The sequence below is a fragment of the Microcaecilia unicolor genome, chromosome 7 (genome assembly GCF_901765095.1).
Source record: "Microcaecilia unicolor chromosome 7, aMicUni1.1, whole genome shotgun sequence".
NCBI lineage: Eukaryota > Metazoa > Chordata > Amphibia > Gymnophiona > Siphonopidae > Microcaecilia > Microcaecilia unicolor.
Genome location: NC_044037.1, coordinates 251,954,295 through 251,968,938, shown reverse-complemented (window position 1 = coordinate 251,968,938; position 14,644 = coordinate 251,954,295). Strand labels below are relative to the sequence as shown.

Sequence of the window (14,644 nt, the reverse complement as noted above, 5' to 3'; positions counted from 1 at the left end):
GGTCCTGGGGAACTGAGGAACTGAGTTCGATTCCCACTTCAGGCACAGGCAGCTCCTTGTGACTCTGGGCAAGTCACTTAACCCTCCATTGCCCCATGTAAGCCGCATTGAGCCTGCCATGAGTGGGAAAGCGCGGGGTACAAATGCAACAAAAATAAAAAAAATTAAATAAATTATAGAAGAGGCCTATTTAAAGTTTCTGAGGACTGCTGGATTTCAAGTTTACATTCAATTAGATTAACTGCTGAATTCACACCTCTGTTTAACGAACAGGTAGGGAAAAGTGGCTCCAAAGAGCTCTATTTCATGCATAGTCAGAAGTGCTCAGTGATAATAGGAAGAAACTGCCTTTCCTTGTAGCTTCTGCTCTCTACACAGAGAATTCACGTTGTGTCCTTCACATAGATACCCCAATGGGAAATTATATTCACATATAGAATACTTACATCACTCAAGGATTCACCAACATGTTTAAGGTGTTTGAGCAGTGGATTCTGGGTAGCAGGAAGCACGTGATAAGCAGTCGGGCCCTTGGCCTTTTCATATTCTTGTTTGTATTTTATCTATGGCGTTAAAAAGAACCCCAGTTTTATTTAAAAGGATTCCACTCATCTTTAGTTTTTTTCATGCAAGTACTGTAGGTTAAATGTGTGCGAATATATACAGCACATCTCAAGCCAGCTCAGCTTCCTCACAATTCTTTACTCACATATCATGAACACTGAATATAAGTTGCAATGTGATTATCTAGGCACTGCTATTCACTTTCAGTCAACAAGGGCTGCAAACAGGTTGTGTTTTCAGAATCTCCCTTATGAATATGCATGAGATAGGTTTATATGTATACTTCTGTCATTGTTTGTAAATCTATCTCATGCATATTTATTAGGAATAGCCTGAAAACCCAACCATTTCAGAGTCTGCATGGACTGGAAGAGGATACCACTGATCTAGGATCACTGGGATTCATGTTATTGGTGGCAATAGCAATAACAATAAAAAATGATAATATTCTTTGTAAGAATACAAGTGAATTATACATTGGAATGTTTTACTTGCTAGTGGAGTTACTATGAGAGAGAGTAGGCAAGTGCATAAGGGCATACGCCACTCGTTATACATCAGCAGTTGTGATACAGTACCATCTTGTGGTGATGGAAGGCTGTTGCAGTATAAATACTGATCAGATTTTTTTTTCTTTTTGCATAAGCAAAACTAGACATGCCGCCAAAGGCTTCTCATATCGTGTCCATTTTTACTTTAAAACAGAGATCACAGGGATGAAGACTGGTCATTTGTTATTACTTAGAAAAAGTGGTAAGTGGTTCAGTTTATAACAGTACCAGCATGCAGACAAACAGACTTCGGAAGGAATTGTTTAAACATACCACACTGGCATTCTGTGCAGCTCGCTTATTAACATTGTACTCTGGAGTTTCAGTCTGCATGAAATAAATTTGGTCTTTCTGATTCTCATAATTCTCCTGGTATTTTCTCTAGAGGTAACGAAAAAGAATCAACATTACCTAACTGTAATTCACCTCAAGCTAGAAATGAAAAGGCATGTGCTAAATCTAAATAAATACGTAAATAACTTTATCAAACAAATAAATTGTCAGGCACAGTAAGTGAGTATATGATGGCCCTGAGGTATAAAATAATGTTGGCCTCTTATGTTTAATATAGGATGGATTAAAATTCCACAAAATAATTAACACTCCACATTATTTTCAGACCATTCTACTCCTTTTTCAGGAAGTGTTTTTTTTTCTACATTATTTAATGTACTGTTGAAGGTAAAAGGTAAAGCTTTACTTTTCTCTCAACCTTCTCTCTGTGTGCCATTAATCATGTGAGATTCTGTGTGATATGAGGTTGAAACATGGAGCACCTCCTCTTCAGAACTGAGGCCTACAACTATTTTTCCATGAAGAAACACAAAAGGCCCAATTTAATGATTGGTGGTAGAGAGGAGAGGGGAGTGCAAGCAGGATACAAGTCTCTTTGCCTGCATGGTTTAGAGAGGGTGCATTTTTGCACCAAGATTTCATTTTCTAAAACTTCTGCAACAGGGAAAAACAAACAGGCTGGTTCCAACTAAACCAGAGGCCCTAAAGAAGCAGGAGAGAGCTATGAGGTTAAACAGAAGAGGACAGGAGAAACTCTTCATAACATGAGGGGTAAAGGGGCAGGAGAAGCTAGAGATGTCATTGAGGTAACACATACAAAATGAGTTAATCTAACTTTTAAATGGATAATTACTTCTGCTAACTTTTGGCGACTTGGTATAGGTTAGACTTGTTGGGACAATGCATGAAAATGAACTCCTGTTCTATGTCATTAGAGAATGATAAGTTAGGTTTACAGTCCTCTGACTGTGGAACAAAGACAAATAGGTAATATATAATCGGGGTTTATTTATTAAGCTGCACTAAGATTTTGTAGTTACCATGCGGTAATTGCCAAGACTACCGTGTGCTAACGGCAAACCTCTGTGCATTCCCGGCATCTTCATTTACAGTTAACTTCCTTGACACATTCCTTTGCACACCTTCTGAGTAAGCCTTGTTTTCCCCTCACTTTTATGCTGTTTTTTAAAAATCTCCATCTGTACTAGTTGGCTTGCAGTGTCACCTATTCTACTGCATTTTGTCCACAGACCACTCCATCTGTTACTTGTTATAAGTTGCCTCGCTGTGTAAGCTACCTTACACCCTTCCTGCAGCAAAAGACCACAGGGCTGCCTTCTAACTCTGTTCCCCTTCATCCTTTGCAGTTAAGCCCATTACATTTCCAATCCATGAACTTGAATGTCCTCTGTTTTTTTTATGTATTTGGTGCTTGCCTTCCTCATGTCCATTGTCAAAACCTGACTAAAAAGGGTGATTCTTTTTATCATACCTAGGCTTGACCTACTAATTACACTAGCTACTACTATGGCCGTGCTGCCATATGTGAGGATGGTGTTTCTCTCTCTACATCCCTAGTTGCTTATTTTCAGGGTTTTTCTATTCAGACACTTCACTCTTTTTCTCCCCTCCCATTGTCTCTTCCACACAGTCGCTCTGGATCTCCTTCAATGCCCGATGACCAAAGCTATTTTTACCAATTCCCCCCCCTTTGTCTCTCACTTTAACCTTGAAAAGTTCATTAGCTCCATGAGGCCATCAGGCACTTTATCTGACTCTGTCCCTCCGTGGCTAATTAAGGACTGCTGGTCTCTCTTTCTCTAGTTCTTCTGGATGCTGTCAACTCAATCTGATCCTGAGTGTGGTCCCCTTGCCATACCGGGCTGGTGCTAGACATGATGGGAAGGGACCCCAAAGCTTGCTTACAGATTGTCCCTTTTTCAACTTTAGGTAGGTTTGGGACCCTAGTGATATGGGGTCCTAGGGCAATTGCCCTGTTTGCCCACCCCTAATGCTGGCCCCGTTGTCATAGAAACAATCTGTGATCAGGCTACTGTCAAAAAAGCCACACCTGGATCCCAGTGTACTTCACACTTTTTGACCTATTTCTAACCTTCCCTATCTTGCCAAGCTTTTATAGAAGACTGTGGCCCAAAAGGTGATTAGTTTCTGGAATACTGCCAATACTATTTATCCTAGGCAATCAAGCTTTTGTACTGGACACAGCACTGAGACTGCCTTGGTAGCAATGCTGAATGAACTTTCTGTCATCTGAATGTCCAGATGTCCTTGTTATTCAGTTTGATCTCAACGCAGCCTTTGATGCCATAAATCATTCACACTTTTTCACATGTCTTCAGGAGACCAGCCTCAAAGGAACCATGCTAAACTGGTTCAGATCCTACTTTTTCTTCCTGCATCTTCCAGATGTCTATCAATAATTCTCTATCTACACCTTCTTCTCCATCCTGCAGGGTTCCACAGGGGATAGGTTCTGGCTCCAACCTTATTTAATGTTTTTTTCTGGCATCCTCGGCCATACTCATTCAAGCTCTGGTTTTAAGTGCTTATCTGTATATGGACAATATTCAGCTTCTTATTACCCACCAAGCTTTTAAGGATAGCCTGACTCTTGCTTTAGATAAGACTAGTGATCAGATAGCCCTACACAAACTTATTGCTAACCCACATAACCTGGAGGCACTATATTTATTTATTTATTTATTAGTTATTTTAAAATGTATATCCCGCCTTTAACAAGGCAGATTACATGTACACATTCATAAACAATATATACAAACAATAAAAAACAAATTTTAAATCCTTACACCCCAAAAACCCTATCTGTCCAGAGAGGAACATGCAAAACGGTAAAGTAATACAAGAACCTTACTCTTCTGAAAAAGCTTTAACAAAGCAATATGTTTTCAATAATTTTGTAAACTGTTGTACACTTTCACAGCACCATAAATAACCATATATAGAATCTGGCCCATAACTTACAGTATTCTTAAGTTACGTGCATAAGTGGGAGCCCTATCTATGCAAGATAGGCATATATTTACTGGTATGTGCGCATATATGTTAGTATTCTAAACATTTACGCAGATAACACACACACATGGATGATGGTGCCTAGTTTATAGATTTGCCCAGTAACTGTCAAGGCATCAATGCAGCACCTGCATTAGCCTGATAGAGCAGGAGTGGGCAACCTTTGTCCTTGAGGGCCACAATCCGGTTCGGTTTTCATGATTTCCACAATGAATATGCATGACATTTTTGCATGTACTGTTACCATTATATGCAAACAGATCTCAAGCACATTCATTGTAGAAATCCTGAAAACACGGCTGGTTTGTGGCCCTCGAGGACCATCCCTGTGACAGTGTACCCGCATTACCTCGATAACAGCTAATGCAGCTCTCCCTGCTGTGCTTCCTTACCAAACTCCTCCTTCAATTTGGCAGCTGTGAGCATGTCTGTATTTTTGCATTAGGGTATGTGTAATACAAATGAAATATTTGCCAAATAAGACTGTCTTCTGCTAATGTATCAGCGTTTCAAACAGGAACATTAACTTACCGAACTGATATTTTCAGCATTCATCTTTGCAATTAAAACATCATAGCAAGGGGTCTGAGTCCACTTGCCTTTAATCTTCTTCTCATAGTCCTCACGGTATTTGTGCTATACACAGGGGGAAAGAAATATAAAAAGAAGGATTGGAATGAATTTGGTGAACATACTAGCTGGTTCTTCACAGCTACTGAAGTGCCTTCAGATATCGGAAAACCAAGCAAGACTTCTTAGCTCTAAACCCTACAGTAAAACAAGAACATGCTTTGCCACAGTATCTCAATGACTACCATAATTGATCATTTCCAATTTCTTTAATACAGTGTAGTGCACATTGTTTCCTTTAAGTGATGATATAATTCAGGGCCCCTTTTACAAAGGCGCACTAGCGTTTTTAGCACACACTAAAAATAAGCGTGCACTAAACACTACAGATGCCCATATATTCCTATGGGTGTCTCTAGCGTTTAATGTGCATTAAAAACACTAATGCACCTTTTAAAAGACCCCCTCAATTTCTTATGTATATGTATTAAATCTAAACACATTTCCATATACAAAGGCTAAAGCAGCTAGGGCTCCTCAGCTTGGAGAAGAGACAGCTAGCGGAGATATAATAGAGGTCTATAAAATACTGAGTGGAGTAGAATGGGTAGAGGGTATTTGCTCGTTCTTTCCAAAAATACTAGGACTAGGAGGCACGCAATGAAGCTACTAAATAGTAAATTTTAAAGAGGAGAAAATAGTTTTTCACTCAACGTGTAATTAAACTCTGGAATTCATTTCCAGAGAATGTGGTAAAAGCAGTTAGCTTAGCAGGGTTTAAAACGGTTTGGATAATTTCCTTTAAAAAAGTCCATAAACCATTATTAAGATGGAGTTGGGAAAATCCACTGCTTATTTCTAGGAAAAGTAGCATAAAATCTGATCAGAGATCTTGCCAGGTACTTGTGACCTGGATTGGCCGCTGTTAGAAACAGGAGACTGGGCTTGATAAACCTTCGGTCTCTCCCAGTATGGCAACTCTTATGTTCTTATATGTTCTTAATTACAGAGTGTCTTGAGAATGAATTTTTTGTTCAGCATTGTATTTTTTGCCTCCATTAACTGCTTTTGCTTCCCAGATGATTTTTATATTGCATTTGTCAGAATAATGACATTGTAGCAGGTTCTGAATTAACTCTCTAAAAAAAAAAAAAAGTCTAATTATGAATGAAGTTAGAGTGGAGTTTGAGGAAGCACATTGGTGCAGGGGAAAATGTACTCTTTATAAGCAGAAGTACATTTAATTGTGCCAACACATAAAAACAGTCCAGACATGATGTAGTACTTGAGTTTTCAAGATTACATAGGCCCAATTATGATTTTCTGTAAAACATTACAGGTTGGAGCCAGTGGCAGCCTCCACTTCCCCCTCTGTGCCATGGATGAAAGGAAGCAATTTGCCACAGTTTGAAAAGGTTCCAGGTCATTAACCCAGGTTGGCCTAGCAGAAAATCTTTTGTTTGAGAAGGAACCTATGTGGAACAGATTAACCTCCCCATTTTACAAAGCCAAGCAAATGGCTGCTGCGCGGTAATGCTGACACAGCCCAATCACTTTGAATGGGCTGTGCTGGCATTACCGCTCTGGCAGCCACTAGCGCGGCTTTGTGAAGGGGTGGGTTAGACTTTCCAATAAAAGGTATCACATTCTGTAAGTGATGCTACATCAATTAAAACAAAAAAATTTCACCCTCCAGCATTCTTGATGGGTGTAGTAAAACTTGATTTCCAAGTCTGAATATGCTTCCAGGCAAAGAGAAATGAGTGATTTCTGAAGCTGAGAAAATACATAGAAGATCCTGCTATTCATGGGGGTAAGAAATGCCGAAGGGGATGCCAGAGTAAACAAGCTAGCAAAATCAAAGGTGTTCAAACCACTTGTTCTGATCCTCAGGTCATGTGTACATATGGGGCAGTATACTCACATCACTGCGCTGATTGGTCACTTTCTTGGCAAGTTCCACATCCAGGGGGTGGGCTATTGGCGTGAATTTGGATTTTTGTTCATCATGTCCTTTTTTGTAGACAATCTGTAAAAAAAAAAAAAAAAATTTGCATTTATACCTGCTTCCTTTACAAAAAAGAACCATTAGCCTTCTCTTCAGTTTTACCTAATCCTGCCTTACTGTTCGGGCCTTGAAACAAATGTTTCTTCCCTAAATAAAGTGAGATCATAATCTACACCAAATTCTGATTTACCCAGAGGAAATAACATTCAGCAACAAAAATCTGAATACATGTTGCCTCTAAAATGGTATTGTTGTTTTTATAAAAATAATAGTATTCCCTGAAATAGCATTCAGGTAAGAATATCATTATCTTGCCGTTACCTCCGGAGTTAAACTACATAAGTATCAATACATTGCACAAAAGAGGACACAGGATAATTTCCTTAAGATGTCATGATAACACTCCTGGAGAAATGCTTTGACACATTATGCCAGAGACAAAGGACCTCATTTTAACTTCTGATGCACAGGGCCACGCTTCCAATACAGAAAAAGGCCTGGTAAGTATTAGGTATGAGGCCAAGCCCTGGCACAGTAACACAAGCAATTTTTAATCGTCTATCTCATAGAAAAAGCACCACCCACTGAGTCATGGAATCATGATAACTGAGGGAATACAAATGAGCCACACATTTTAAAATGCACCAGCCAGTAGATATGATAAATGGCAGATCAGGCAAAGCATGTGGTTATGCTGTATATTATTGATAATCTTCTCTTTACCTGATTGCATTTACTAGTACTGTGCTTTCTTCGTCTACCTGCCTACCTAATAGGGCCACTTACACAGCTGTAATCTGTTACTTATCTCTCAAACACAAAATTGGAAATGCTGTCAATTGACAATAAGTGGAGGAGTTAGAGCAGCTGGCTAAAAATCAGGGAAGCCAAGATTCATATCCCACCAATGCTCCTTATGGTGAACCACTGGGTTTAAACAGGGAAATAAAATGGATGTCTCTTTAAATATAATCTGCCTTTTGATTAGTTGAGCACATAGTTACATCATTACACCGTGATTTTTAGTTAAACGTGGTTGCCATGTTTTTCAGTATTCTGAGAAGAGAAACGGAGCCCGATGAAATGAAACTTTATGGATGGATAAACAGACTTCGATGAGAGAACTGGTGATACTTTAATGGTAGAGTTCCCACTTTCTGATGCAGAAACAAAACATAATCATGTTGAAGAGGGAATCCATACAGATAAGTTATGTTAGAAAGTTTTATTGACTGTTAAATTTCTGAATATTGAACTTTATGCGAGAGATAATAAAATACGACTGCACTTTGAACACATTTTTGTTGGAGCACAATTATTGAAATGGACCAATGATGACAAGTGGATGCTGTTCTTGGCTCAAATGATTGATGAGCTGGGCAGGTTGAGGTCCTTTTATTCATAACAAATTTTCTGAAAAAATAATTGAAAAATTTATATGGTTGGAATATTACTCTTTAAAGAACTTTTGGTCTCTGTATTCGATAAATTGTATAATTTGACCTTTTATATTTATTTTGGTCCTTATGATCCTTGGCAAGACACTTAACTCTTCATTGCTTCAAGTACAAATTTAGGGGCCGATGCAGAAACCTTGCATTAGAGCTGAGCATTGATGCTTAGTATGCAGCTTCCAAGAAGAGTAACACCAAAGTTTTGCTCCCCAATGCAGTAATTAGATAGTATGCAAACAGGCCCAGCACAAAAAAATGTGCACCAACATGGGACAGTGCACCAGACTGATGCACATATAGATCTCCACTAGAAGCAGCTACATCTTACACAAAAATTGGTGCCCGGGGTTGCATGCACATACATCTGTACATGTGCTGGAATGCATAAAATTTCTGTGATATAACAGGATATCAATAGAAATCAAACAAAATAAAACATGGAAAAGAAAATAAGATGATACCTTTTTTATTGGACATAACTTAATACATTTCTTGATTAGCTTTCGAAGGTTGCCCTTCTTCGTCAGATCGGAAATAAGCAAATGTGCTAGCTGACAGTGTATATAAGTGAAAACATTCAAGCATTACTATGACAGTCTGACAGGGTGGGAGGATGGGGGTGGGTAGGAGGTATGCATGGGGACATCAAAGCATATCATTGATATTCTAACAGGATGGGTGTGGATAGGTGAGGGGTGGGGTGATCAACAGAGAAATACAGCTTTATGGTTTATAATGGACTAGGAACCCCAGATCCTTGTTAAGTCCTTTCTGTTGGGTGTTAAAATATTCAATCATTCTGACTTCAAAGGTCTTACTTTCTTGTATGGTTTTAAAGTTACCTTTCAGGATTCTCACTGTGAAGTCACTGGCATACCTCCTACCCACCCCCATTCTCCCACCCTGTCAGACTGTCATAGTAATGCTTGAATGTTTTCACTTATATACACTGTCAGCTAGCTCATTTGCTTATTTCCGATCTGACGAAGAAGGGCAAGAGTGAGTGGTGCCTGACTGACAGTGAGTGGTAGTGCAGGGCTCCAGTGTTTCCCTGCCACAGAGTGAGCTTCAGAATATTTGAGGTGAGAATTATTTATATAGATTAGTAATAGGAAGAAGTGCAAAGGTGGAATTGTCAGACTCGAGAGTGAAGGGGAGGAATATGTAAAAGCTGAAGAGAATAAAGTAGAATTGCTCAACAAATATTTCGGCTCTGTGTTCACAAATGAAGGGCCAGGAGCAGAACCACATAGAACGAACACAGATAGAAATAGAAGTGACATAGACCCCAGACTATTTTCAGAGGACTGTGTTTGTGAGGAGCTAGCTAAACTAAAAGTAGACATGGCAATGGGGCTGGATGGAATACATTCAAGGGTATTGAAGGAATTTAGGAAAGTTCTGGTGGCTCTGCAGTCTGACCTTCTTAAAGTTGGGCTTGGTCCCAGAAGACTTGAGAAGGGCAGATGTGGTCCAGCTTTGTAAAAGGGAAACTAAGGAAATAGGTTGGGAACTACTGGACTGTTTGAGTAAATTAAGAGAAACACAGCCAAAACAGAAGATAATGCAGTTTCCAGAATCTGAGGCAGCATAGTTATACTAGAGGTAGATGTTGTTAGACAAGTCTGATTCATTTCTTTGTCAGAGTGATTGGAGAGCTGGATCAAGGGAGAGCGCTAGATATGGTGTACTTAACTTTCAACAAAGCCTTTCACACAATGCCCCATATACTTAGTACTCTTGGTATGGGCCCTAAAATGAGTGACTGGGTGAAAAAATAGTTGAGTGGGAGGCAACAAAAGGGTAGAGGAAAATTGAGTTCATTCTGAGGATAAGGTTGTGCCACTGGGATCAGTCTTTATTCTAGTTCTTTTTAAGATTTTTATAATCATTACTGTGGATGTGCTGTCAAGTAAGGTTTGCATCATTGTGGATGATGCCAAAATCTGCAATAGGATAGATACCCTGGATGGTGTGGATAACATGAGGAGGGATGTAGCAAAGCCTGGTCAGGAATTTGGCAGCTAAGAATTAATGTTAGAAATTGGGCTTCAAAAAAGAAACAGGTACAGTTTAGGAAGTAAAGTACTTCTATGTATAAAAGAAGAGCGGAACTGAAAATACTTGATATCTTAAGGTGGCCAAACAGGTTGGATAGTTGACAGAAAATGCCAGAAATATGCTTGTGTCCATGAGAAGAGGAATGGCAAGCGATAGTGCTTTTGTATAAATCTCTGATCAAACCTCATTTGGAGTACTGTGTGCAATTCTGGACACCACCTCTTCAAAAATATATAAATAGGATGGAGTCAGTCCAGAGGACAGCTACTAAAATAGTCAATGATCTTTGTCATAGAGCATATCGGTATAGATTTAAAAATCTCATTATTTATATTTAGTAACTTAAGGCGCATTTTCAGGATATCCATGATGATTAGGGGAAATATGATAGAAGTATTCAAATATCTGTTTGGCATATATGCACAGGAGGTGGGCCTCTTTTGATTGAAAAGAAGCTCTGGAATGTTGGAGCATTGGATGAAGGTGAAAAGGGAGAGACTCAGGAGTAACCTAAGGAAATATTTCTTTATGGAAAGAGGATACATGGAATGGCCTCACAGCAGAGATGATGGAGATGAGGATTGTATCTGAATTCCAGAAAACATCAGATAAGCACAGAGGATCTCTAAGGGAAAGGGATTGTAGAACTTAGTAATTGGTATAGACAGACAGACTTGATAGGCCCTACAGTCTTTACCTGCCATAATTTTCTATATTTGTATCTATCAGAATGCCACCCACATATGATAACCACTTTAATTAACAAACGAGTTTGTATTATACAAATGACTTGAAGACATGCAATATAAAATTAGGGATCTATCATGGTTTTAACAATCTCATCTCTAAATAGTATGATACTCTACTGTTGTTGAGACATGCAAATTCCTTTCTAACTTGCATCCTAGACCAGGATAACTAGTGATTTTTAACCAGACATTATGGTCCTTATTCTATAAAGATTATGCTCCTAAATTTATGCTCCTAAAATATCAGCATAATTTATGCTCCTAAATGTATGCTTCTAAATTAGGAGCATACTCTATGCTCCAAAATAGATTATGAAATTTCAGAGCATAACCTTTATAGAATAAGGACCTATGTGTAACCCTACAGATATCAAACTGCAAATTAGAGCTCCCTCCTACAGGCAGCCTACATTGGAAGAGGGGCAGGATACATCAACATCTGAGTGTGAGCCAGTGCTGAAAGGTCTGCTGTCATACAATGATCCATTATATCTTCAGGCCTGGGAAGTGGTAGGCCACTTGTAAAGAAGGTGGTCAGAGCCCAGCAGAGGGAAGGAAAGAGGGGGAAGATGCTAGATCCTGGGGTTGGGGATAGGGAAGAGGAGTTGGAATGTAGACATCCAGCATTGGGTGTGGGGGGTAGGGAGGGAAAATGGAGATGAGATGCTGGATCCAGGGAAGGGTAGGGAGAGAAGGGTGATGCTGACTACCTTGGAGAGAGTAGAGAGAGGAAAAGGCGATGCCAGAAACAGGGAGGTAGAGAATGGAAAGGGAGATACTAAACTTGGTGGGAAGTAGGAAAGGAAAGGGGAGATACTGGACACATGAGGGAAAGGAAAGGGGAAACGCTGGACATGAAAGGGAAGGGAAGGTGAAATGCTGGACATGGGAAATTAGGAAAGAGAAGGGGAGATTGTGGACACGGTAGGCTAGGGAAGGGGAGAGACTGGTCTATGGGGTAGGACATTGAAGCAGACACAAATGCATCCAAACTTAGAAAATGAAAGCCCCAGATATCCTTGGGCTAACCTAGATGTGTTAATATTTCCATTTACAGGTTTAGATGATTCTAAAATGACCTTCTTAATCTTATTGTTACACTGATAGCCCAATTACCATATCCAAAATCATGCACATGTGTATCTATCTAGTTACCATCTAGATATGTAGAGATATATACTTGAGCAGAGAATTGTAAGTGCTGTGTTAGTCCACTTGAATATGTGGAAATAAGAGTCAACAACCCGTTTTATTGGACTAACAACGTGTTTTTGATAAGCTTTTGAGAGTTATCCTCTCTTCATCAAGTCAGTGGCGAAGCAATGCAGTCGAATTTGGTTGCTGATTATTGCATATAGACAAATAAAAAAAAACTTATGATTTTTGGACAGTTATCTTCCCCATACCTAGGAAAAAGGTTACCTGTATTACAAAATTAACTGTTAAGACTATGTAAGGGCTAAGTTACACAAAAATATCCTCCTAACATTTGATACCTTTGCACCTGACACAGGACCTTTCTCTCAGCGCATTACTACTTACATCACTAAGAGTCTTTTGGGCTTTTGCCGCCCTTCTGAGCTCTGGACTGTCATTGTAAGGGTAAAATAAAGCCTTGTCTTCTTCCCAGTCTGCTGTGTACAGTTTCTAAAAGAGAAAAATTAATGAGTTGGAAAATAGTTGGAAACTAATTTTCATCTGCATTCTCCATTATGGAAATTATGAACTGCTTTGTTGTACTGGGTATGTAAGGCAGTATATGAAATCTTCAAATAAACTAGACATTTTCAACAAAACCATACATAGTCACTGTCACTATTCAGATAGGCAGCAGACAGCACTGCCACAGCCATTATACATGTAGGGGTGAATTCTATATATAGCGCCTAAAAGGTTGGCACAGAAAAAAGCTCTATACTATAAGCTGCGCTTAAAGTTAGACGTAGTTTACAGAATACCGCTTAAGTGTAGGGGTCATGCTTAAATCTAGGCCATTTGCACCAACAAAAATTTGGTACAAATGCCAGCGCCTAGGTTTTTAGGTGCATTGCCCCAATTGCTCAAATAACTTGAATCCATGCCCATGCTCCACCCTGAACCACTCATGACCCTCCCATTGCTACAACCCATTTCCGCGATGCATGTAAAATGTAGACGTGCATCACCTGCCTAAATGTACGCATGTACACCCAAATTGATTTCAATTAGCGCCAATAATCTCTTGTTAAAAAGTCAATTAGTGCTAATTGGCTTGCAGAGCAATTAAGTTGTGCATGCAAATCAGCTACATGCACTGATATGCATGCACAACTTCAGTTGCCATTTATAGAATTAGGGGGTGAGGGGGTAATTTTCAAAGGGTTGCCTAATGTGAAGTGCTGGGATGATGCACCCTAAGTGAATTCTATAACGGTAGTTGTGCATACAACTGCCATTATAGAATACTAGGGTAAATCTGCATTTATACACCTAACTATAGACGGCAGCACTTATTCTAGCTCAGTGGCTGGCATAAAAACTCGCACCTATATGCTAATATTCTATAACTTGTGCACATAATTGCCTGACATGCTCCTGACCCACCCATGCCTCTCCTAGGTCCATGCCCCCTTGAAGTTCCACACTCTGGAATTTGAACATGCAACTTATGGAATATTATTTTTTTTATTATTTATTTGGCTTTATTAACCACCTTTATGAAGAGATTCACCCAAGGCAGTGTACAGTAGGTACAGTTTAACATCAAACTTACAATTTTGTTAACAGCATAACAATAGTAAAAATGAACATAAATGCAATGAAAGAGGAAAACTTGAAAACAGCAAATTGAAACCTAATAATAATAATAATAATACTGAGGGCAGTTACAGATGAAATTGCTAATTGGTGCCAATTAGCACCAATCAAAGCCAATTATAGCTTTTATTATTGCTCATTGACACCAATTATCAGCTCATTACTGAACTATGTGCACATCTGGTCTCATTCTATATCTTGTGCATGCAAATTTGCATGTTAGTTGCAAATTTTGGTGTGCAACTCTCTAGAATTAGGTAGTTAGTGGTACAATTCTCTACCCTAGGACCTAAGGTGACCCCACAATTTGAAATTTGTTGTTTGGTATGTTGAGTTGTAAGCTCCATTATTGAGGGAATGTGGAATTTCTGCAACTTTTTGTACTGAGATTCTTTCCAATTCTGTATAGAATTCAGACCTCACTCCCACATAGAAGATTCTGCCTAGCATTACAGTCTTAGGTGGATAACAATAAGCATTAACAATAATATGAAATCACTTGCATATACATATACAATATACTTGTCTATTAACCATTATGAC

At 39.1% G+C, this 14,644-nt stretch overlaps 1 protein-coding gene across 1 annotated transcript in view; it reads right to left on the bottom strand.

Moving 5' to 3' along the window:
- Positions 1 to 14,644, bottom strand: part of NEB (nebulin) — a 424,680-nt gene that overhangs the window by 382,236 nt on the left and 27,800 nt on the right. Inside the window, 5 exon segments of the mRNA XM_030209286.1 lie at positions 447 to 563; positions 1,389 to 1,496; positions 4,995 to 5,099; positions 6,958 to 7,062; positions 12,848 to 12,952. Of these exon segments, the coding sequence (XP_030065146.1) occupies positions 447 to 563; positions 1,389 to 1,496; positions 4,995 to 5,099; positions 6,958 to 7,062; positions 12,848 to 12,952 (540 nt within the window).